Raw genomic sequence first — 26782 nt, forward strand, 5'->3', positions numbered from 1 at the left:
AACCAGGATGCATTTTATTTTTGCTGCAAAAAAGCCTCAAAAAATACAGGTAACATTATTTTTGAGGATTGTAGGCGGATGTGTGTACCTGTAGGCACCTCATGCCTTAACGAGCTTTAAAAAAGTGATGGATGCATCTAGAGTCTACCACACAACCTTTAAGACATTCTTCCTTAATTTACTGTCAGAATCCAAAATTCAAGCCTCTCTGAGAGTACAAGCTTGAACCACACTTTCACTTTGATAATTGCAAGTATATATATATTTAATATATATATATATATATATATATATATATATATATATATATATACACACACACACGTGTATATGCATACACATTGCATACATGTAATACTATGTAATAATAAATAATGCCCTTGCCCTTTAATAATGTGATTAAATGATGGTGACCGGTCACAGAAAAATGATAAAATTCTGAATTGTACTCCATATGACAAAATACACTGAACAATTCTATCCTAAATATGCATTTACTTAAAATTGTATTCTTTCTTGGAAACTCTCCATGTTTTGTGCTAGGTTGTATCACTTAGAAGTAAGTTTATTTGTGGCTTCATCTTCACTCGGTGGCAACCCAGCCATCAAAGTAATTCATGTTTTGAGATTGCTTTTCCTGAAACCACCACCAGGTGACACTTGGGAAGCATACGTAGGCATATGCACTCCAAGGAGCAGGCTGGCAAGATTGCACTGAGGTGTGCTCTGCTGCTTATCCAAGCACACAACTAGTTTTGGGGGAGCACAGTCAGCCTACAGCTACGCATTCCCAAGTGTACGCTGTAATTATACTACTCCATATAATTTGGGATCAATCAATCAGTGACACTTGTAGAGCGCCCTACATACCCGTAGGGTCTCAAGGCGCTGGGGGGGGGGGTGGGGGGGGGGGGGGGTGCCGCTACTGCTCGAACAGCCAGGTCTTCAGCTTCTTCCTGAAGGAGAGGTGGTCTTGGGTCAGGCGCAGGTCAGTCGGTCGGGAGTTCCAGGTCTTGGCGGCCAGGTAGGAGAAGGACCTTCCTCCTGTAGTCGCTCTTCGGATGCGGGGGACGGGTAGAAGTTGACTCGGCTGTTGAGGTAACTCGGGCCTCGGTCGTGTAGGGCTTTGTGTGCGTGGGTGAGGAGGCGGAAGGTGATTCTTTTGTTGACGGGGAGCCAGTGAAGGTCTCTCAGATGTCCGGAGATGTGGCTGGTTCGTGGGATGTCGAGGATGAGTCTGGCTGAGGCGTTCTGGATCCGCTGGAGTCTCTTCTGGAGCTTGGCGGTGGTACCGGCGTATAGGGCGTTGCCGTAGTCCAGACGGCTGGTGACGAGGGCCTGGGTGACGGTCTTCCTGGTCTCGGTGGGGATGCACCAGAAGATCTTCCGTAGCATGCGTAGGATGTTGAAGCACGCCGAGGAGACGTTGTTAACTTGCCTGGTCATGGAGAGGGAGGAGTCCAGGATGAAGCCCAGGTTGCGTGCATGGTCTGTCGGTTTGGGTGCGGTGCCCAGGGCGGGAGGCCACCAGGAGTCGTCCCAGGCGGAGGGTGAGGAGCCCAGGATGAGGATCTCCGTCTTGTCCGAGTTCAGTTTCAGGCGGCTGATCGTCATCCACTCGGCTACCTCTTTCATCCCTTCGTGCAGGTTGGCTCTGGCGGCGGCGGGGTCGTTGGTCAGGGAGAGGATCAGCTGGGTGTCGTCGGCGTAGGAGATTATGCTGAGGTTGTGTTTGCGTACGATGGCCGCGAGGGGGCTCATGTAGACGTTGAAGAGGGTGGGGCTCAGAGATGATCCTTGGGGGACGCCGCAGATGACTTCGGAGGCCTCTGACTTGTACGGTGGTAGGCGGACTCTCTGTGTTCTTCCGTCGAGGAAGGAGATGATCCATTCCAGAGCCTTCTCCTGAATTCCGACGTTGCTGAGGCGCTGCACTAGGGTGCGGTGGCAGACAGTGTCGAATGCCGCGGAGAGGTCCAGGAGGATGAGGGCCGCTGTTTCTCCATTGTCCATCAGGGCTCGGATGTCATCGGTGGCGGCGATGAGGGCGGTCTCGGTGCTGTGGTTGGCTCGGAAGCCGGACTGTGAGGGGTCGAGGGATCCGTTCGTCTCGAGGAAGGCGGCCATCTGCTTGTTGACGGTCTTCTCGATGACTTTGGCTGGAAACGGGAGAAGCGAGATGGGGCGGTAATTCTTGAGGTCGGTGGGGTCCGCTGTTGGTTTCTTGAGTAGAGCGCTGAGTTCGGCGTGTTTCCAGCTCTCCGGGAAGATGGTGGTGTCGAAGGATGTGTTGATGATGTCTGGCAGGTGGGGTGCGATGACAGCGTCGGCCTTGTTGAAGACGTGGTGAGGGCAGGGGTCGGTCGGTGATCCGGAGTGGATGGAGTTCATTGTGCGGATGGTGTCTTCGGTGCTGATCGGGGTCCAGGCGTGGAGGATGGTGGTGGGGGGTGGTTGTTCGGTCATGGTGTGCGTTGGTTGGTTGTTGAAGCTGCTGTGTATGTCCGTGATCTTGTTGTGGAAGTATGAAGCGAGGGAGTTGCAGAGGTCTTGCGATGGGGTGACGTCGTTGTTTCCTGCGCTGGGGTTGGAAAGCTCTTTCACGATGTTGAAGAGTTCCTTGCAGTTGTGTGCGTTGTTGTCCAACCGGTCCTTAAATGCTGTTTTCTTGGCGGCGCGGATCAGCTGGTGGTGTTTCCGGGTGGCAAGTTTGTAGGAGGTCCTGTTGTCCGGTGTCGGTTCCCTTTTCCAGACTTTCTCGAGGGCTCGGCAGTTCTTCTTGGAGCTCTTGAGTTCGTTGGTGAACCATGGGGCCTTCTTGCTGCCGGGTCTGCTAGGCGGGGTCCTCAGAGGGGCGAGTTCGTCCGCGCAGTTGCTGATCCACTCCGTGAGGTTGTCGGCGGCCTGGCTGGGGTTTGCTGAGCTGGCAGGAGGGTGCTGGCTCAGGGAGGTGGCGAGCTGGTCTGCTGTGATCTTGTTCCAGCTTCTGCGGGCGGCCTGTTGCTGGTGTTGGTGGGTCGTCGTTCTCTTGAAGGTGAAGTGGACGCAACTGTGGTCCGTCCATTGAAGCTCTGTGGCGTGGCTGAACTCGATGTCTGTGCTGGAAGAGAAGACAGCGTCGAGGGTGTGTCCGGCGAGGTGGGTGGGGGTGGACACCAGTTGCTTGAGTCCAAGGTTGGCGAGGTTGTCGAGCAGGGTGGTGGTGTTGCGGTCGTTGTTGTTCTCCAGATGGAAGTTGAGGTCTCCCAGGAGGATGTAGTCAGCGGAGGGGAGGGCATGCGGGCTGACTAAGTCGGCGATGTCCTCGCTGAATTGTGTGCGTGGTCCAGGGGGTCGGTAGATCAGTGTGCCTCTGAGGGTGGTGTTCGGGTTGGTGTGGATCTGGAAGTGCAGGTGTTCGGCGCTGGTCAGGGTGTTGTCGGTGCTGGTCGTGAGACGGATGGTGTTCCTGTGGATGATGGCGATGCCTCCTCCCATCTGGTTGGCGTTTCGGTCCCTCCGGACGATCTTGTAGCCCTCTGGGATGGCGATGGCGATGTCGGGAGCTGAAGAGGCGTTCATCCAGGTCTCCGTGAGGAAGGCAACGTCAGGGGCTGTGGCGTCTAGGAGGTTCCAGAGTTCGATGGCGTGTCTGTGGACGGAGCGGGTGTTGATCAGGATGCACTTGAGGTGGGTGCTGCTGGAGTTCGACTTGGCGGGTGTTGGTGCGAGGCAGGTCCGGGTGCAGGAGAACTTGCAGGCGTGGCAGCTGAAGGGTCCCTGGGTGCGTCGTGGTGTGGCTTGGTGGCACTCTGGGCGTCGGCCGGTGTTGAGTGCGCTGAGGGTGGCGGCTGAGTACGTCCTGCGGGTCGGTCGCGATCGTCGAGGTCCAGGGGTCCTGGCCCTGGGCGCGGTCCAGGCGCGGACGGGCGCAGACGGGCTTACCTTTGGCGCGCCTTCGGCGCACAATCGGCGCGCCCGCTGCGCGTCAACGCTGCGCGTTCGCACGGTCGCCATTTAAGGCGAAGTGCGCGGGTGGGCGGAGCAGCTGGGAGGCGGGAGCGGGGAGGGTACAGAATAGAAAAAGGGCGGGGAAAAGCGGCGTTGGCGGGAAGGGAGGGCGGAGGGCGGCGGGCAACAAGGAAGGAAAGGCAAAACACGGGGAAAAAGAGATTAAAACAAAACAGGCACAAGTATTCGCAAAAACAAGGGAGAAATCAGATTAGAACAAGCAGGCACAAATTCTCGTCAAAACAAGGGCAAAAACAACCGCAGCGGCGGCACCCGGCAAACGAGGCAGCAGCGAGGCACAGGCAGGCAAGGGGCACACGCAGCAGCTGGTGGCCGTGCGGCGCGGGGGTGTCCCACAAGTGGGTCACACTCACCTGCGTCGCACGGTCGCCATTTAAGGCCAAGTGCGCGGGTGGGCGGAGCAGCTGGGAGGCGGGAGCGGGGAGGGTACAGAATAGAAAAAGGGCGGGGAAAAGCGGCGTTGGCGGGAAGGGAGGGCGGAGGGCGGCGGGCAACAAGGAAGGAAAGGCAAAACACGGGGAAAAAGAGATTAAAACAAAACAGGCACAAGTATTCGCAAAAACAAGGGAGAAATCAGATTAGAACAAGCAGGCACAAATTCTCGTCAAAACAAGGGCAAAAACAACCGCAGCGTTTATTATATGTAAACGTACTCTCAAGGAACACGTTTGGTGTGAATGAAATAATGTACACACTGATTGCCTGAATCACGTTATGTTTTATGTCATTTAAGGCTTTCCCTAGAGACGAAGTAGTTGAACGAGGGCAGTGAAATACACTGATTTTTAAACAAAAGAAAAATAAAAAAAATTCTGATGAACGTTTTTATCGTTTACTCTTAGTTTAAAATAGCTAACATTTCATCAGATATGTACCTAAGTCGGCAAATTATTGAAAAACCCTTCCTCTACACAATGTTATGTACAGCACGTGTTCTCTGTTTTGCAAAACTAAAGGTATTGCATTATTATTTCATTAAAATTGCACATTTGCGGAGAGCGGTAGCCCGGACATGAATTCTTGCAGACAATAAAATGGACTGAAACGGATTCAGCTGCAGACTTGTCCATCGAACTAAATCCCTCAAAATGCTCTTAAGTATATGAGGCTGCTGGGTGCAAAACCTAGAACAGGAGACCTAACCCCACCATGCACCACACGAGATATGACTCGGATGCATTTATTTACTGCATCTCTCGACTGAAGCCCAACTCATAACCTTGTAGCTAGGCATCTAAATGTTTATAGCGAGGTGTGTCTACAACAGTCGCTTGTTAACCCGTTGATGGCTGCCAATGTTAACTGCTGTCCTATGTTTTGTCACCTGCAGACCGCCCCCTGCGGAGTGCGGCTCGTGCTGCACGTTCACACCATGGTATGTGCCCTCCTTGACATTTCCCCGAGCATTCTTACTTGCCCATTTATACCAGAAGAATGCACAAGCCCAATGGTCTCCGAAAGTATATGGAAATATGTGAAGACCCTGCTTGCTCAGTTTAAAGAAGAAACGTCAGTTGGGAACAGAGTTATATTGAATTATACCAGGCTGTATATAGGGAGAACACTTGACCTACGAAATATAAATCGGACCATCTACCAAACTGTATGAGAGAAACAGTTGTACAAAAACAGAAAAAACATCAATCACGCAATTTAGGTTTATGCTTGGTTAAAACGAACAAATGCCACCTTAGTTTAAAGAGTTGTGCCATATTCTTTGCTACAGGAAACTGAAAAGCTGCCTGCATTCAAATACAAAAAAACTAAAATCTGCATCACCGAAACAAACCGCTGCCAGGAGTCGGAGTGTATGTATCAACTTTTCGGCAGGGGACGGCGCTTGCACCCAAATTAAATGCAACTCTATAAACTGCTGGTTTCATGCGGACTCCCAGTGGGCTCTGACTAAGGCCACCCCGCGCCGGACGCGTCCACTGTGCGCCGCCGTTAGTGGGAGAATGGAGGCAGCAAGACAGACAGACGAGGCGGCGGCAGCGCACCTTGTAACGAGAAGCCGGTGACTGTGGAGTTAGATAGTAACGGTCCTCTTACCCTTGGTGTGCAGGGACAGTAGCATCAAAAGGGACACATGCAGCTGCCAGTTGGGCTCCTCCAGCCAGCCCATCTCGCGGCGGCGGTGTGGTATGGCGTCCCCGGGCTCGCCTGCTGCTCCCGGCTCCTTCTCTCACCCTCAGCCCTTCATGCGGCGGCGGTGCCTCGAGACGCCTGCGAGGAGAAGGCAAAACACACACGGCTGTTACTGCGGGGCTCTGCCTGCCACCTGGGGAAGGAGACCCCGCCGACGCACCTCGTGGGGAGGAGCACCGCTCGGCTCCCGGGCTGGCTCGCCTCTGGAGGCAGCGCGCGGCTTTGTAAACACATGGAAGCATTTACCCTCGCACTGGCTCTTTAACCCCTTCCTGACTGCTGCAAGCGGCGCACGCACAGGCTGGGAAAGGGCGCGAGGCTCGGTGCTACATCCAGCACAAGGTGCACTCCCCCACTACAACAAGAAAATAGCAATACATTATCCATTTTAAACATATTGGTTAAACCCAATATGTTTACAGCAAACATTTGTGGGTGGATTTGACAGTATTTACAAGCTGTTCCTCACAACAACAAAAAAAAACAAGCTGTTCCTCACAACAACAAAAAAAAAATGGCCGCCGCAAAGCTCCGATATTTTCGGAAACGGGGGCATGTTTTGGCGTTCTGAGTGACGGATGACATCACAGGGCGAAAGAACGCCAAAAACACGCCCCCGAATCCGAAAGAGACGGGGCTTTATTGGAGTGACTCCCCTCGCCTCCAATGGCTGGCCTCCGTTTAGGAAGCCAGCCAATGGAGGAGAGAGGCGGGTTCAAGCCCCCATACTCCAAAACATTAAATCTTCTCCCGGAGACTGCGCAAGCGCAGCCTTCGGTCCTCGACCTAAAAAGGTCTAGGGGGAAGGCAATAAGTTTAGGGAACTTTAGCCAAAAAGGGCCAGTTCAACACCCACTCATAGTGGCATCTTCAGTTTTTTTTTTTCCACTTCTGTCCCTTTCATTCTGAAACCACCCCAGCGAAAGAACACACTCACTGAAATCAATGAATCTCAGAAGATGCAACCATTTTCTGAGATCATATCAATACTCAGGGAGAGCATATGGAGTGAACTCTCATATTAGCCAATTGTGAGCTTTATATTCTATTAAAACTTTTATTGTCATTTATTTGACGTGTTGTGTTCAGTCCTCCATTGTTTTTGAACCTGCCAATTATAACCATATTTTCTCCCCAGCCTCAGTTGCAGCCTAGAGCGGGGAATGAACCTTATCCTGGATACTGAAGGACTGATTCAGCGTTCAGCACAGCATGGCAAAAGCACAGCTGCACTGCTGTGTATGTGTTTTATACCTACATAGTATTTTAGCCAGATGTGGGACCCCTGTGCTATGCCGACCTTTGAAATAGCTAGATGTCTTGGCTACTAGAGTGTAATAGTCCAGCACCAAATTATACTTTGGATTAGTGGCTTATGCCAGTGATGTGCACATAGGCATCTGCTGTTTACCCAAAATTGAAACTTTGTGCCATGTTTGCAATGCTGGTGAGTAGTGGGGGCTGTGGAAGAAATGTGTTTGCTGTGGTCTGAAACGACTGCATACCCTGTTGTGCTACGAATGATGGCATGGAACTATGCCCGTTACAAGACCATGGCGCTTCAGTCCTCAGTGCAGCAACGCTTCAACGTAAAATGTCAGCCTCAGATTTCAAAACCTGCCATCAAGATTATTTACGTGGAAATGGTGCATCTATGCTGCAGCTTCCCCGTTTTTATTTAGGTTTCTTTTTTGTTTACTAAAGGGATTTAAAAAGCCGATGCTTGTAATTACGACATTACGAGTCAATGAAGAGCGCCTCCTGAACAAAATAACAAAATTACTAGATGGTTGGTCCCCTAAGTTTCTATCGTGGTGGGGGAGAGCTGAGAGACTAAAGATGATGGTAACACCCTTGGTAAATTATCTGGCGAGCATGCTCCCCATGACGTTCACGGATGACTTCTTGCGCAAAATAGATAAACTGTTTGGAACATTTTTATGGCAAGGGAAGAAGCCCAGGGTATCTATGAAAAAGCTTCAGCTTACTAAGGTAAAAGGCGGCCTGGGGCTTCCCAACGTTAGAAACTACCAGACAGCATTCTTGTGCAAGCAGGGAGCAGCCTGGTTTGTCGAGGGACCATGCTATACCCCATTATGGATAGATATAGAGAAAGCGATTGTAGGCAAGGCGCCCCTCAAAGCACTACTTACCATGGATTTAGCGCATCTCCCTCATTCTAAATATATCATGCTAAACACTAGACGAGCTCTTCTAAGACTAGATCAAGCTCAATCGTCCGGTCCAAAAATAAAAAACACTACCTCCATTGCCTTATGGCATAACCCAGCTATTCGAATTAATGGGGAATCACTCCACTGGGAACATTGGTCGTTGAAAGGCATAAACATGGTCTCTGACCTATATGATGGACGCTCGCCACTTCCATATTCGGAGATCCAGGCAACTCACTGCCTTACACCAATGGACTTCTACGCTTTCCCAAAGCTGAAGACAGTCCTTGCCCCGCGTCCACTTAAACCCCTTGAGCCATGGCTTAAAGCACAACTAACGCGTCTCCAAGCTGCAGGTCATTTTGTATCTAAGGTCTATAAACTACTTATCCCAAAAGCCGGGAAAGCACAAAAGCGTAATGAAATAAAATGGGAGGAGGAACCCAACAACACAGGAATTGAATTTGACTGGGACAGAATCAACACAACAGCCCTTGCGAACAAAGTTTCCCCAATCCTATCACAAACAAAATTTATGTTGATCAAGAGGGTGTTTTGGACACCCCAAAAACTACTTAAACTTAAACTGAGAGATACCCCAAAATGCTGGAACTGCAATCAGGCCGAAGGTGACTTGTCACACAAGTTTTTCCATTGCCCCTCCCTAAAAAACTATTGGAATAACATTTTCAACTCCATAGAACATATTTTTAAAATCAAGCCACGGAGAGAATTTATCTATGTCATTCTAGGTGTTTTGGATCCAACGGTAACTAATGAGTGTGATAGACAACTGCTAGACCTGCTCCTCACCTTAGCATGTAAGGTCATACTGTGTAAATGGAAGGCTGCTGGGGAAGTCTCCTTCAAGATGTGGCGTGAGTGGGTCTCTTGTATCAGAGGTGTAGACAATTCTGCCCTTCAATCCTCTCCTTGGCGTGCATCAACAAAAAAACTCTGGAAATCTCTTGATGCCTCCTCCTTCTCGTTTGATCCTCCCTAGAGTGATACCAGTTCCTCTTGCTTTTATGTAAGTGAATATGCTCAGTGCGATGTAATTGCTAGTTTACTTCCTCCTACACTTACTACTGCGACACCGTCAGAAATCCAATATGGTCTATATTCGATTTCTTAAGTAATGTGCCAGTATATGTATCATTTGAGAATTCCTTGTAAGTATCTGCGTATTTGTACTTTGTATTATGTATTTTGTATTATTTATTTATTTTATTTATCTATTTACTTCGTATATTTTATTTATCTATTTACTTCGTATATGTTTGATTCAGAGCATAGAACAACCACTTGGCTGTACGCTACAAGCATGACGCCATAGTTGTACATCTTCACAAGATCCTTTAATACAACATCTGTTTAGTTAATCCTGAGCCAGCCATATCCACACGTAATGTATGTAAATTTTGTACTATGCCTTTTGTTCTTTTTCCATTTGTGCTTCTTATGTTCTATTTTGATTAAAAAAGATTTGAATTAAAAAAAAAAGATTATTTACGTGGAAATGGTGCATCTATGCTGCAGCTTCCCCGTTTTTATTTAGGTTTCTTTTTTGTTTACTAAAGGGATTTAAAAAGCCGATGCTTGTAGATTTTTATAGCTGGAGACTAGACAAGAGAAGGAACAATCACTAATTAAATAACTTCTTTCTATGTCTGCCTATTATGTTTTTTCTACTGGCTTGTAAATTGATATCATTGGTTTGCCCATATTATCATGGTCTACAGCCTAAAGCATTTTGTGCCCTGACGCCTTTGTAGTATTCCTACATTAGCTTTCAGAACATCGGAAGCCAACAATGTTGTTCTAATTAGTGAGACAACAATATGTATTTTCTGTTGTGTTCATGTAAAATGTGCACAGCAAGATGGAGAAGGCAGATATATAGTATTGCTGGTGCACGCACTCCTCATATGATCCCACAATCCTTCAGTTTTCTCTCTTGTTATTGTCCATGCACATGAATTCACTCTATTGGTGCATATTCTTACAGCTCACTCATAACAAGCATGTTTGTCATTCGTGTAAGAAATGTATATTGTACTATATACTTGACATTTTCAGCATTTTAAGTTGCCATAATATGTCTTTCAGGTTATTCATCATCAGATAAAACAAATAAATCGGATAAAGGTAGGTTTTCATTTTTGTTTCCTGTTTAATATTTGTCCTATTTTGTAGGCAGTGCTCTATGGTTATTTCCGTCAACTTCCTGAGAGGTAAGCCTATTGCCTCTCATCCTTAAATGCCTGCAGTAGTTAGTACCATAAAAGCACTTCGACGCCTCGTCATGGGTACTAAGCACTATATAAATGTAATTACAATACAATAAAGGTTTTTGAAGGTTGTCTGGCATATACCATAGCCCTGATCAGAATTGATGTAACTTGCCACACTTCTGCCGACTGGTGGGGGAACGTTAGGTGCAGGTTGCACGCGTGCTAGGAGGGCAAGTATTGCACCTGGAGTCTAAACCTTATAACATATGTGGGAAAAATGGCTACCACATAAGCGCCACTCATCAACCCACTACAGAAAAACAAAATGTATGTTAACATGATAGAAGAATTTTATTAGTAGCGCATACTTTGACAACATTTATGTTTTGATACAATTGTATTGAAATGAGGTGTATTTAACCATTCTGTAGATACCTAAATCTCACACAAGGGATATCTTTTTACAGATTTTAGATCTGCAGTTGAGTACATTTAATAAATACGCTTTACTTTCTGTAACCTTCCTTCAGTCTTTGGAAGCTATTTTTGTAACGCTAAAATGGTCTACTCTGTGACAAATCAGACGCAGTATGTGGGTGCAAAGCTCAGAACGTCAGAAAAGTATGGTATACTCAATTAAAGGAAAGATAGTGTTGGGAGATACTCTGGCACAGCAAGTGGTGGTGACGTAATGCCACCCGTGAGCTGAGCGGTGAGTTTGGTGGTGAGTTTAGGGATTTGGGCGAAGAAAGGGAAGGGTGCATAGTGCCAGGACAGGAGCATTGTGGTTTCAGAAACACAAATGTAATACAGTTGTGAGGGTGGGTGTGGGAAATGGGAAGAGGGACCGAGAGGACTTTCTTACAATGAAAAAAAACCTAAACTCATAAGGAGTGGTGAGTCGAGGGGGGATTTTAAGAAGCAAGCACAGAAAGAGATTACAGGATTTATTTTTGTATAAACATATTAGATACCATGAAAATAAATCCAGGAACATGCTGGAAAGAAGCAGTAAGTACAAGTGACAATAAGTGATGACATTTTTATCAGGTGACATTACTTGCAAATAGATTGAGACACAAAACATTGTCGACCCTCCAAACACAAACTGCCAGACTGTATATTTGTGTACTTAACATCAGTTGCTTGAATATTTGCAGATGCAACCTAATATCTGTCCTGTGAAGGCAATTCAGTTAAGGGTAACAGACTAGTAACAGTTACGGTAATGTTTAATGGATGAATAGAAGCTTTCTGGGCTAAATTCCGTTGGTTCTACTTTTGTATCAAGATAATAAAAACAATTACATCAGCAAGGACAAAGGAAACAACATGCACGTGGGATGTTTGCCCAAATAATGGAAATTAATTTCATTTTAACATACAGTAAAGAGCCACCTCGAATATTGACGTTCTCTTAAAGTATACTAGGGAATATACTTACCTTTGGCTATCAGAGAAATCTCAAGGAACGATGTTATTGTTAAGCTCTAGTCACATGCACAGTGGTGTGGCTGAAGAGAACACCATTACAAAATGGCACCCGTACAAGGCAAACAAAGTATCTGCCGTTCTAGTCCTTCCTCTTACTGGTTTTCCCATCAAATAGTATTCCAGTTGTAGGTTGTGACTTGTGAAGCTGCTGGATGAGGATAGGGTGAGATTTCTGCAGCTTCTGGATGCGTAATACATGCTCAGGAAAGCTTCATGTCCATTTTCATAAGAAGAGTCACGAGGACGTAGCACCGTTTGGGAAAACTCCCCCATCTAGCGAGATTGAATCTGCCTCAGAGTGGAATGTGTTTCCTTTTAGTGCTTCTAACAGCTTACTCACTCTAGTGTGCCGGGGCTGGCTTCTCTTTTTTTGTCGGCTCTAAGCATAAACCAGCTGCAGTAATTAATACTGCCTCCTTTAGCAATGTTCATTTTCTGCTCATTTTTCAGCTTCATTTTGGATTCAGCTGTATGTCCATAAGCTTCTTTTACCTCATGATCACCTTTTTCTCCCAGATTATAGCCGTCTCTGAATTCTGTTCTGGATATTCTCCCCTGATCATCTACCATCCACTGTTCACTGCATTATTGCGGTACACTTTGGCCTGATAGAGGTCTAGGACCAGACTTGTCAGAATATTTCTTCATCTTACTCTAATGTTCAACAAGATCATTACATTTCTGATTCTGATAGCTAAGTGCTTGTCTGCGACTGCCCCTTGTTGTAAAACTGATTACCCATTGCCTAGATCCTTTACTTGGTAATGCTGTGAAACCAATGTTATATAGCAAACAGTTCGGTTTGGACTGTTCCCAAGATGCACAGGGTCAAGACTGATTTGCATATAGCTGGATCTTAACAGGAGTAGAGAAGTGAACTAAAGAACAATGATGGATTTAACCCAAGTCACTGACTGGAAGTGACTGTCTGAAAAGTTTCAGCGCTCTGTCCATCATCTCCTTGTGTTTGCTTTGTTCGCCCTAATTTGGCAGGGTAGCCCAGATGTGGTTCCTTTGCTCACATTACCACTGGATTCAAGATAGCTTGGCTAATGAGGGGTGTTACCCCAAAACTGGTCCCAGGGTGCTTTTTTCCGGTCCAGGGAAGACCTGGCTTGACCTTGTGCCTCATGGACTGTATCCATGAGGCACAAGGTCAAGACTGATTTGCATATAGCTGGGTATGAACAGGGGTGGTGAAGTGAGCTAAAGAATGATGATTGATTCAACTCAGATCTGTGATTAGGGGTGAGTGTCTGAAACGTTTCAGCGCTCCGACCATCATCTCCTTGTGTTTTCCAAATCAATGTTACATGTCATTGTAGAAACTTAATCTAAAAAAAGTCGAATCCCAGAGATTTTCACTTTTCTTAAACCAGTTTAATCAACCACTGTTCTCCGGTGTAATACGTGCAAAATTCTTTGAGTAAGGTATGGCAATTTTCTCTTACACCTATCATGAAAGTTTGTAGCAAAGGTTAGAAAGTGCACTGCATCACTCTACATGAGAGAAAGCACCACTAGGCTACCATTTGCAGTCCATGAGTAAAGTTGTTATCTACACTCTCAACATACAAAAACCTAACACCACTTAATTTGATTTCTAAACTGAATATGGGTTGATAGTTGTACCGAAACTGATATGCCGTTTTGAATACTGATAAAACTTACAAGGAACTTTCAAAATCTGGCTATAACCAGTTGTGCCTGTCAAACACCTCACAACACACAACATATGCACTGGGACTTGCTTGCCTGGCTGATTTTTAAAATTGCATGTTTTCTGGCATTTCTCCTCTGAGTTTGAGCAGCTAACTATGGGGATTGTGTTTTTACTTATCTTGCTTTGCCTCACTGCCCATAGACTCCCCGGTCCCCCACGAGCGCTGCTCGATTGATGTGGAGGGAGCCTATAGGTTTTCAGATCACCAGCAGATTTTCCTACTTCCGGTAGGAGGAGGTGAGTGTTCTAGCGCTCGGACCTTCCTCCCTTTAAAACCGGATGCTGGGGGCGACGCGCAGCGGACGCGTGCAGTGCCGATGCCGCGCCAAAGGCAAGCTCGTCTGCGCCCGTCCGAGCCCGAACGGGACCAGGGGCCACGCACTCTGCCCATCTTCCCCAAGCTTATACAGCTAAGGAGCTTCTCTCTCTTCAAGTGAACAGGTCCATTTCTAAAAACCTTCATAACATCCTCGAGCACAATGGAATACTACAGTCTGGACACTTTTTCCCCCTCTCTCATGGGTCTCCCTTCTCTAATTTCTCCCTCGAGCCCCAGGGCCGTACAGTCTGTAACTCCCCCTTGTTGTTATAGTTCTAACTATGACCATCTATCTATATGGTATCTGAATACCCGATCATTGGTCAAACACCAGCTTGAGATCTTTTATCTCCTAGACTCTATTAAGCCAGATATCCTGTTTTTATCTGAAACTTGGCTTAAATCTGATTCCATTCCGGATATATTGGCCGCAATTCCCGACAACTACTACATCCTTCAGGCAAACAGGCCACAGGGGAAAGTAGGGGGCGGAGTTGCTGCCATCATTTCTCAAACTCACAAAGACTCTTCCATTACTATGTCCAGTATCCCCTCGGTTGACGTCCTATTATTCAAACTTGACTCCAACAGGCTTCCCTTAACCTTCGCCCTTTTTTATAGACCACCTGCTTATCTACCAAATTTTCTTCAGCTATTCGGCAGTATGGTTGCCGAGCTGGCGATAAATCATGCTAAAATCCTTATCATAGGGGACTTCAATTATTGGCCCCATGATCAGTGCGAAAGCACTTGCTCGAAGGATTTCACGGATCTGCTAAATGGTCTTAATTTCACCCAACACATCAACGCAGCAACCTACATTAAGGGCCATATCTTGGACCAGGTCTGGTCTTCAAACCTGCATATTTCGAACCTCCAGATTTCCCCTTGTGCCTGGTCGGATCATTTTCTTATTTCTTTTACTCTTCCCATAACCGTCACTTCCAAATCCTGCACCCCGACCCTCTCACAATTAGGAACTGGAGTCGGGTAGACATTCCTTCTCTCTGTCTTTCCCTTGCTGCTTCTATACCTAGTCCCCCCCAGCTTTTTGGACCACCTCTCTAAGTCCAAACCCAGGCTGAAGATATCAACACCTGGTTGGCCGAGGCAAGGGATATCTTTGCTGCCTTGAAAACACTTAAAAACAAACGGCCACACGATGCCCAGCTCTGGTTCATCAAGGACCTGAAAGAGAGGAAACTCGCTCTCCGTCAGACCGAGCGTAAGTGGAGATCGGACTACTGCCCCCTAAAGAAAATCACTTTTCTCACTGCTCTAAAAGATTACAAATCCGCCATGCTTGCAGCCAAAACCGAATATTTTTCTGTAAAAATTTTGAATTCTTCAAACAAAGCCAAAGAAATCTTCTCAATAGTGGACGAATTAGCAAAACCCGATCGTGTCTCCATTAAACCCCTGTTATCATAGTCCCTTTGCCACTCTCTTAACAGTTATTTCGTTGAGAAGATCATTAAAATCAAAACCAGTATTCCCAAAACTGTTTTAATCTCCAATCTTGGCAATATATCTGGGAACCTCTTGTCTTTTTCCAATTTCCCTCTGATCACTAAGGAGGTTTTCTTTTCTCTTCTTAGTAAAGTTTGTTCCGGCTCCCCACGGGACAGCTGCCCCCCTCACATTGCTCGTAAGATCTTTCTTAACCTCCCTGACCCACCAATCTCCCTCTTGAACAACTCTCTTACCTCTGGGGTGGTCCCTTTCTCTTTCAAATCAGCAGTCGTTTCCCCCATCCTTAAAAAAACGGGAGCTGACCCTGAGGTACTGAGTAACTTCCGCCCTATCTCGTTGCTTCCCTTTTTGGGTAAAGTCCTGGAGGCCTTTGTAGCAAACAGCCTAAGCACCTTTGTGGAAAATTCTAACTTCCTAGACCCCCATCAAGCGGGGTTTAGGCCTCAACATTCCTCTGAGTCTATTGCCCTGGCGGTTCATGGTGAACTCAGAAAGGGGGCCGATCAGAATAACTCACAAGCCTTGGTGCTCCTGGACTTGGCGGCGTTCGATACCGTTGACCATACCATCCTTCTCGATCGGGTCGAGAACGCCGGCATCCGAGACACACTGCTGAGGTGGCTGACATCATTCCTTCAGGACCGAAATCAAGCAGTCCGCCTCTCCACTTTTACTTTAGAAAAAAAGTCTTACCTGCGGAGTCCCTCAGGGTTCCTCTCTCTCCCCTTTATTATTTAATTTGTACAATTTTCCTTTAATCTCAGAGCTTCAGAAAAGATCAGCAGTCATCTTTAATTATGCAGATGACCTTCAGCTCATTTTCAATATTGATTCTTCCCCTTCCTCCATCGAGAACGTTCAATCCACTATGACCTTTATCAGTAGTTGGATGAACGCGAACCAGCTCAAGCTTAATCCTGATAAGACTGAGCTGGCCTTGACAGGGCCCCCAGGAAACCCTTGGAACACCAACTTTTGGCCACGCTCCCTGGGCTGTCCACCATCCCCTGTCAACTCTGTAAAAAGCCTCGGAGTTACCATTAGCAATGATCTTTCTATGAGGGCCCAAATTAAATCAGTGTAATCAGTCTGCATATTCCACCTACGTCGCATTAGGAAAATCAGCAGATTTCTTTCTCAAGACTCCCTTGTTCAAGTCACTCTCGGATTGGTCATATCCCGGATTGACTGTGCGAATGCACTGTATGTTGGAATACCAGCTTACCAAACTCATCAACTCCAACTCATTCAGAGTCTAGCAGCTAGACTTATATATAGCCAGCCTAAGTCTAGTCACACTACACCTCTCCTTAGGAGCCTTCATTGGCTCCCTGTGGCCCAGCGCAGCCTCTTTAACCTGGGTTGCTTGATTCACAAGGCCCTCTCTCTGCAAGGCCCGGCCTTCATTGCCTCTCGGATCCACCGTTACGTTCCCTCTCGGGTCCTACGATCTTCATGCTCAAACCTGTTGTCAACATGCACCTTTAGATGCAGGAAACATGGTGGCCTGAGGTTTTCCTCACATGCTCCACTCTTCTGGAACTCCCTCCCTCCAGCTCTTCGTCTAATCCCCTCCTATCCCCAATTCAGGAGGACGTTGAAGACCATGCTCTTCTCCGAAGCCTACAATTAACGGATCATACCACGCTGCTTTGTTCTCAGCCTGTCCTTGAAGCGCCAAGAAACCGTTGGTGTACGTGCGCTGTATAAATCATTTTTATCATATCATGCACTTATTCATACCATAAGAGGCTTTTAGTCATACCTCTTCATTCATTGGCTAGTTTGAGAGAGCTCCCTTCAAGAATTAGCCCAGTGGCCTATTTGTCATATTTTGGGACCATCCCATTGCATTTTGTGGATCTTTACATCAAGTCAGAATTTATTTCAGTTAATTAAAACTTTACAATCAAAAAGTCAAAATCGACAATGTTATTACTAAAAAACAAGGAATCTCAAAATGATTTTCTTCGTTTAGTTTCTCAAAAGAGCAGCCGCACACATAGATACCATGGGCGAGGCGATGTGGGTGACTGAATGAAAAGTCTTTGATTTTTTTAGAAGAATATTCGAGAGCAGAGATAGTTGGATTGAGGTGAAAATACCCTATTGCATATTATAAACATTTCCATTTGGGATAGAGTAGGTGGATCCGATAGTGCATTATATTTGTCAGTAAAGGTGTCAGTAAAGGATAAGGTTACCGATTAACAAAGATGCTAATATGAGGTTGTTAAGTCGTTCTGCACTTCTCATATATTGAATGAATGTAGTTACAAAGATTACAGAGTTCCAGCAAGTGTGGATTTGATGCAGGTTAATAAACATGCATAGCCATTTCGCCATTCAAAAATAAAGGTTGGACAAATATGCATCAGTGTTTCTGTTAAATTTTGCTAAGTCTGCATACCTTGGAAATCGGTGGTTGTGACCAGCGAGGGAGAAACCAAAGCAGTACCGCATTAATTTAAGTTTTCAGAAAACAGGGTAGGAGTCTCCTTAATATTTTCATGGGCAGAACTGCTTGTAGGTGTTGAGGACTAGCCAAGAGTGGCTTCTCCTTTGGAATGCTAATTTGTTGTTTTGAAACGCTAAATGATTCATGTTTTTATTTATTGCCCGTTTAAATGTAAAACATTGTGGTGTGGATTCCCAGACAGCCTGCCCTTGTAATGCCTCAAGAGTCTAAAATAGATGCCATGGATTTTGTTGTACATAGCATTCTAGGGTCATTTCCCACCAAATAAGTGCCTTTAAGGAAGTTTCTTCAGCCCTCGTTAATTTAGGACAATACTTGAAGAAAGATGCTTTGAAGGCCAATTTTTGATCAATCAAACCAAAATTCATTCAGGTTTGGGCCTGAAAGGAATTTTTAGGGAGTTTCAGGAGCTGACCATAGATGGCGCATTGAGAAATGTTACACAATTAGGCTAATCATTCCTGGGAAGGTTTTGAGGCTGTAAGTCAATGTGGAAATTAATTTGGCCTTGACAACTCTAAGTATCTGATAGAGACATCTACCTGCAGATTTCTTAACTTAGAATTATCCCCAGGCGTCAGACTGGATTCGGAATTTTTTGCAGCAGCAGCACCTCTGCGCGGCAGGGGACGGCGCCACATGACCCCACCCTGACGTCGTCCACGGACGTGACGTCAGCGATGTTATATAAGTCCCTCCCGGGGCGCTAACGTCAGTTTCCTTCTTGTCCACGTGCAACGCGGATCCAGAGTGAGCGGTTCTTCTGGGTTGTTTTCAGACCCCCTTTGACGCTTCGCATCTGGAACAGTGTGCGATGCCTTTAGGTTTTAAAACGTGTACCTCCTGTTCATGGCAAATGTCCGCGACAGCCCCACACCTTATCTGCATGTGGTGTCTGGGCGAACACCACGACTCGACGGATTTTGACACCTGCCAACACCTCAAGCCGAATTCCCGGCGGGAGCGCCAGATTAAGCTGCTTTCGGCTCGCCTGTCCCGGTTGGACTCATCACGGCCTCCGACCTCCTTTTCGGCAGCAGGTCCCGGAGGCAGTGGGTTCCATGTGCGGCTTCGGTCGCCATCTGGTTCCCAGGCGCGTCGTTCGCCCCTTCCGGGTAAGTCATGGCGCTTGTTGCCGAGGTCCTCTACCTCCCTTCCTTCTGTTGTCTGGGGTGCTGGTTTCCGGAATTCTCCGGACGTGCACCCCCGGGAGTCCTCTCTCCCCTGTCCGCCTTATCCTGGCGTGGGGGCGCTCATACCCATATGGAGGCCTATGCCGCGTCCCTGCAGGCCTCACTTGGGTCCCTTCTCTCCCTAGGGCGTTCTCGGACCCTCCACTACTTGCAGGGTATCCGGCGGACTCGACGGCAGATTTGCCCCCGGCGCCGACTGCGCCCCTTGCATCTAGGGATGATGGAGATATGGCGTCGTCAGGGCGCGGCCCGGCTGGGTCCTCCTCTTCGACCCATAGCAACCCTAATGCGCCGCATAGTCCAGTGGGGCTCCCTGTGGCATCACAGGTGGTTGCTGATGCTCATAGCTTTGCTTCGAGCCCACCATGGCCTTCCAGGCAAGCGGCTACCTGGTCGGAGGCGGGGTCAGCGCCAGCTTGGCGCCTTAGGCTTGCCTCCCCGGCTCCGACTCCATTCCTTACTTCGGAGTTGGAGCCTGCTGTGGTTGAGGCTGAGTCGGTGCCAGTCCGGTGCCCTCTGCTTGCCTCCCCGGCTCCGTTCCCTTCTTCGGAACCAGATACTGCCGTAACTGAGGTCGAGTCGGCGCCGGATGGGGCAGAGTCGGCGCCAACAGAGGTCGCCCTGGTGCCGCCTCGATGCCGGATTATTGACTCCTCTCCGGAGGCCTACGGGGGGGAGATCGGCGCGTGTTGACCTCCTCCATCTTCTCCATGACGGCCGTGATCTTGTGGAATTTACAATCCGCTCGGCCCTGGATACCGCTGATTCCTTAGGCCGAGGTATGGCTGGTTCAGTGGCCCTACGGCGCCATGCTTGGTTGCGGGATTGCATCTTCCTGGATAATATCCAAGAATGCCTTGTTGACCTACCCTTTGATGGGGTCCTTTTGCTTGATGCCCATGCCGATTCGGCAGTTCAGCGTCTCCTTGCAGCCTTTCTCCCTCCACCACAGGAATGTACTTCGCAGGTCTCAGTTTGTCATATCCTGGGGTGGTTACCCTTTCTTTTAGCGTCCACCAGTTGGACTTTACGTTTTTGGGCTGGCAGAAAGCCTACTGTGGCGATGTTCCACAGGTTGTTCTGTTCTGTCCTCTGACTATGGCCTACTGTGGCGGTGTTCCACAGGTCGTTGTGGTCTGTCCTCTGATTATGGCCTACTGTGGCGGTGTTCCACAGGCCGTTGTGTTCTGTCCTCTGATTATGGCCTCCTGTGGCGGTGTTTCACAGGTCATTGTGTTCTGTCCTCTGACTATGGTTTACCCTAAGAGGTTCCCCTATTTTTCTTAGGGGCGTGATATACTCCAGGTGGGGTACCTGTATGCTATTGTGTAGCTCCGCTCTGCGCCAGGCAGGCGTGGAGGTCCCTGTGGGCTCTCTACTTCTACTGACACCATATCTCACAGTTGGACGTTTTACAGTGTTGCTCCTTGGTGCTGCCTCCAACACACCACGGGTCACGCCTTGCGTGTGTGCCTCATTCTCCTCTTCTAGAGGTATTTTCCTTGAACTAACTCTTTTCAGTGTATTTCAACACGCTTCAAAATTAGGCTGCCTCCTGGCACGGGTGCATTAGGTGGTTTCCTCCTATAGCGCCCACAGAGATATATATATATATATATATATATATATATATATATATATATTTTTTTTATTCCAAAGTGCCCTTGCGCACAGGAGTGCACACAACTTCCCCCAGCCACACTGGCAGTAACATTGCAGCCTGCTTCCTGCGCTTCAATATTTGGAAAGCCGACGCGTTTCAGGGCAAGCAGCCCCTTCTTCATGGGCACAACAGAAACACTCGAAAACGCTGATTGCTCTTAGCCCACTATGGGTAAACGATTATTTTCTCCATGGGACTACAAAACCCAGCATGCAAAGAATCATGACGTACTGAACGCGACTATTGAAATGCGTGCATTAGAGAAACTTCAGAAACGCCAGAATAGAGAACTAAGCCCCTGATGAGAGGCGGACGGCCTCGAAACGCGTAGGGCTGACGATTGCTACATCACAACACTGAGGAATTAGAATGCTGTTGTGTGCCTTCTGAAATTAGCTCAAATTGATTCTTGGCGCAATGAGCCCACTATGGGTAAACGATTATTTTCTCCATGGGACTACAAAACCCAGCATGCAAAGAATCATGACGTACTGAACGCGACTATTGAAATGCGTGCATTAGAGAAACTTCAGAAACGCCAGAATAGAGAACTAAGCCCCTGATGAGAGGCGGACGGCCTCGAAACGCGTAGGGCTGACGATTGCTACATCACAACACTGAGGAATTAGAATGCTGTTGTGTGCCTTCTGAAATGCGTGGACCTTTGTAATAAAATTAATCACACGGCTGTCCAGCCGTGCAGAGGAGCACCGTCTGGGAAATCACAGGAGCCGAGATGGGAACCTAGCCTGATCGATTGGCAGCAGCGATTCCTAACTACGACAGGAAAATGTCCCAGTGCAGGATGGAAATATGAAAACAGCTCAAATTGATTCTTGGCGCAATGAGCCCACTATGGGTAAACGATTATTTTCTCCATGGGACTACAAAACCCAGCATGCAAAGAATCATGACGTACTGAACGCGACTATTGAAATGCGTGCATTAGAGAAACTTCAGAAACGCCAGAATAGAGAACTAAGCCCCTGATGAGAGGCGGACGGCCTCGAAACGCGTAGGGCTGACGATTGCTACATCACAACACTGAGGAATTAGAATGCTGTTGTGTGCCTTCTGAAATGCGTGGACCTTTGTAATAAAATTAATCACACGGCTGTCCAGCCGTGCAGAGGAGCACCGTCTGGGAAATCACAGGAGCCGAGATGGGAACCTAGCCTGATCGATTGGCAGCAGCGATTCCTAACTACGACAGGAAAATGTCCCAGTGCAGGATGGAAATATGAAAACAGCTCAAATTGATTCTTGGCGCAATGAGCCCACTATGGGTAAACGATTATTTTCTCCATGGGACTACAAAACCCAGCATGCAAAGAATCATGACGTACTGAACGCGACTATTGAAATGCGTGCATTAGAGAAACTTCAGAAACGCCAGAATAGAGAACTAAGCCCCTGATGAGAGGCGGACGGCCTCGAAACGCGTAGGGCTGACGATTGCTACATCACAACACTGAGGAATTAGAATGCTGTTGTGTGCCTTCTGAAATGCGTGGACCTTTGTAATAAATATATATATATATATATATATATATATATATATATATATATATATATATATATGATAACTTATCAATTCAGCTTGTTTGCGGATTCAGAGAAGCACATAAAGCTCCTCGTCTTGGTTAAGACCCCTCAGATCTAAGGTTCTAAATGCCACTATATGTTTCGATTCCTTCTGAAGTAAGATTCTCTCAAGGTTGCCTCCTCTCTCTGGTTGCGGTACCTGTGCGATAGCACAACACCCTGTTCAAGAGTGGTTTGAAACCAAGATTAAGATTCTATTCGATCCGACCATCCGGCAATAAAGTAGATTTATTCCATAAAGCTGTAATAGAAAATCTGTACAAAATTAAACAACACAGTTGCAAGCACAATCTGTCTCGAACCGTGAGGGAAGCATTGAACAACCTCCAACAGGACACCAACATCGAAATAAAGCCAGCAGACAAGGGAGGAAATATCATAGTACTGGATAAGAGAGACTATGTGGCTGAAGCCAACAGACAACTCAATGATCCAGAATGTTACCTACTATTAACTGAGTACCCCACGAAGGACATCGCAGTAACAGTCACACAACATCTACACATGTGGCTGGAAAAAGGCTTGATAAATACTGAAGAACACAAATACCTCGAGTGCGATTATCCCACCGTGGCAACTTTCTACCACCTGCCCAAAGTACATAATAGCAAAGTCAACCCACCCGGGAGACCGATTGTCTCCGTGAATGGCTCCGTATTAGAGCCCATTTCAAATTATATTGACCACTTCTTAGCACCACTGGTAAGAGACTTAACCTCCTACCTGCGCAACACCACGGATCTTCTGGAAGGAGTGACATGGCAATCAAGCTAGTAACAATGGAGGTTGTTTCATTGTATACTAATATGGAACATCAAATCAGACTCTAAGCCTGCAAATACTTCTTAGGCAAAAGAAACATCCAATATTGTCAACAAAATACAATGCTAATAGAAATGATCAATCTATGCTTGGACAACAACATCTTCACGTTCAATAAACACATTTTCAAGCAGATAAAGGGATGTGCCATGGGCTTTTCATTCTCCCCCAATTACGCCAATCTGACAATGGGTGGGTTCGAATAACAAATAGCTTGGACCCCAGAAAATGATGAATTCCTCAAAGACAATCCTGTGGCTCCATTTCATAGACAACCTCCTAATCATTTGGGATGGCACAGAAACACAATTTGGAAAATATTTTGAAAAACTAAACAGCATAACAAAATTACAATTCACTTATGAGATCAGTGCCAAGCAAGTAACGTTCCTCGATACCACCATCTATGTGGAAAACAACATTCTCCACACAACACTGCACCGGAAGAAAACCTCAACAAATGCAATACTACATAGGGATAGCTTCCACAAAGAAAATCTAAAATGGAGCATCCCCTACGGGGAATTCTGAAGACTTAGGAGGAACTGTTCATCTGATGAAGAGTTTAACAAACACAGTCAACCAACAAGCGACAGATTCATGAAACGAAGATATCCCAAGAAAGTCGTGGAAAAAAGCTTACAGAGGGTGCTAAATCAACAACGAGGGGACATACTCAACAAAACTGAATCGAATGGAGAAGTGTCCACAAAACCACAACCAATAAGACTAATAACAACAAACAGTGTTGAAAATAAAAGTCTAATCAAGATCATAAAAAAGCACTGGGGTATCCTACAACTTGACCCAAAGCTGGAGACCATCATGGGAAACTATCCAAATGTGACGTACCGCAGAGCAAAAAAACATTGCTGATAAAATCACACAGTCACTTCAAAGAGACACTCACAACAAGAGACACTCACAACAACATGGCTACAAAGAGAGGGCTTTTGGCCATGTAAACAGTGTAAAGCGTGCAAAATTGCAATACATAAAAAGGAACTGGATATTCAAAAGGGCACCAAATGGAAAATCAGGCAACATCATACCTGCAAAAGTTACTACGTAGTCTATATGGTGGAGTGCCCATGCAAGATACGCTACATTGGGAGTACCATCTTTGAAGCTAAGAGGAGGATTCTGGAGCACATTCGCGCCACCAAAAACAAAGATCGCTCCAACGCAATAGCAAAACATATGGAGAAGGAACATGAGAGTCGGTGGGAATGTTTCAAGTACTGTGCTATCGAACAGGTACTGCAACCAGAAAGAGGAGGCAACCGTGAGAGAATCTTACGTCAGAAGGAATCGAAACATATAGTAAAAGTCCACATTTGTAAAGCGCACAATCACCCGTAAGGGTCTCTAGGCGCTGGGGGCCGTCGGGAAGATTAGGCGAGCTATTGCCCAGAGTCACATGGTGCTGGGCAGACCCCTGCCGTCGGAGCCGGGGATCGAACCGTGGTCCCCAGATTCCAGCGTCAGTCGCCCTGGCCGCGGCGCCACACCTCTTCCTCATATAGTGGCGTTTAGAACCGTAGATCCAAGGGGGCTTAGCCAAGACGAGGAGCTTTATGTGCATCTCTGAATCCGCAAACAAGCTGAATTGAGAAGTTAACATTGATGAAAAAGAAATTAAGAGAACTAATAGAATGACTCACCAGAGAGTCAACAACACCATCACAAGCAATGAACGGAAAGAAAAAGAAAAATGATATCAGAATCATAAGATGAAAATATAACAACCGAATCAAATGCTCACCAGAGAGATCCAAATAGAATTAAAAACTAAGAGACTAATGATATAATTGGTGCAGGTGTCGCGTGGGACATCATTGCCTTTGGGTTGGATCTGGTTTTCAGTCTTCAGATTGACCAGCTCCCAAAATTTCCTGGTTTTTACGTGAACAAACAATGAAGAGATCAAGGCTTCCTTTGTTTTTATTTTTTATTTATTTTGGCCTCCCAGATTGCTATTTTATAAGAGCTGCATGAATCTTTCACCTTTTTGTGCTTGGGCAGCGTTCTCTGGGTCTTTTGTAACGGTCATAGCTCCTTGTTTAAGTGCACTTTGAAGTGATTTGGTGAACCACGAGTTAGCCTTTTGAGAAGCTAATGTGTGATTTGTTATGTCAGGAATTGTTTTGAGCCTACCCAATGTCAAATGAAGTGTCCATTGTCATACAATTATTGGGCTTTGGAGCTTCAACTTATTCTCTTCCTTGTTTTGCAGGCTTTGCTTCAGCCAACTGTGGATATCCTTTCCCGTTTGAAGTTTGCATTTATGGCAAAGAAAAGCTCTCTCTTTCATATTGTTTCATGATAGAGAAGTTAGAGATGTAGTAAATAGTGATGAAGTAAATAGCCGGGAGGCTGCAAAAGTGTAGTCAAAAAACCGCAGAGCTCCTTATGTAGGGAGTGCGAGACATTGGTTGATAACTACAAAAGTGGCCATTTAAGGCGCAAACACTCAGACTTTCCAGAAAGGATAGAAGTGATACGCCAATTGTGTCCTTCCTCTGGTGGCTTAATTCTTGCCGTGGGATCTCCCAAATTCTGTTTTACGTACGGTGGGAAATTCATCTCATTATCGTGAAGGTAACATTTTGAAATTAAATCTCTGTGATGATCCAATAACGGTATTTGAATATGTTTTAACTCATTTAAAGTGGTGGTGATGTTTTTGATATTTTGTCTATTATCTTTGGGCGAAGGTTGTGTATACAGATTGTTAAGCACAGAGGTGTTCAGATTCAGATTAATTAATCTATTCGGATATGCATTATCCATAAAAGTACAAACATTACTCATAATCACATACATAGTCCATCATCATTAAAATATTACAATAAAACTCATCATTAAAACTAATCAGTTAAAATATTACTAAGTTATCCATAACTATGATATCATCAACGATGTTAAAGTGACAGTGTGCAAAGTGCAAATGTTTCACGGAAGAGCAGCTAGGAACGGGCAAGTCATTAAATCTCGAATCTCAAAAAAGGTTGCAATTAGCAGCATTGAATAGAAGTGCAAATGTGCGTAGTGCAAAATATAAATACAAGCAATACAAAATCCCAAAAATACATATGGTACAGCCTAATCCAGCAATCATCAATTCATGGAAGAACGTGAGTAGATGGCCATTTTCAGGAAAGTGCACACTCGATATGTTATATCATCATCTTTAAGCTGGAGAATAATTTTGTATGCAACCTTAAAATCCGTTGTGCCCTTTGCCCTGAAAAACGGTATCAATAACTGCATACTGTAATTTTGATAAAAAGAGCAAAAGAACAAAAACATGTAACATAGACTGTTTTCCTAAATTACCACATGGGCAAACCAAATTCTCAATATTAGGTTGATAACCTATAGGGAAGCACAACAGATACTTTATTGAGCCTGATCTGGGACGAAACAGAAGACTTCGCTCCC

General features: G+C 46.2%; 1 protein-coding gene across 3 annotated transcripts in view; it reads left to right on the plus strand.

Annotated features, from left to right (window-relative positions):
• Nucleotides 1-26782, plus strand: part of LOC144754997 (protein FRA10AC1) — a 312415-nt gene that overhangs the window by 262242 nt on the left and 23391 nt on the right. For all 3 annotated transcript variants that reach the window (XM_078643391.1, XM_078643392.1, XM_078643393.1), the window contains exon 13: nt 10443-10481. In XM_078643391.1, the coding sequence (XP_078499517.1) occupies nt 10443-10481 (39 nt within the window). The remainder of the gene's footprint in view (nt 1-10442; nt 10482-26782) is intronic.

Source organism: Lissotriton helveticus, chromosome 5_1 (genome assembly GCF_964261635.1).
Source record: "Lissotriton helveticus chromosome 5_1, aLisHel1.1, whole genome shotgun sequence".
In the NCBI taxonomy this organism is placed as follows: Eukaryota; Metazoa; Chordata; class Amphibia; order Caudata; family Salamandridae; genus Lissotriton; species Lissotriton helveticus.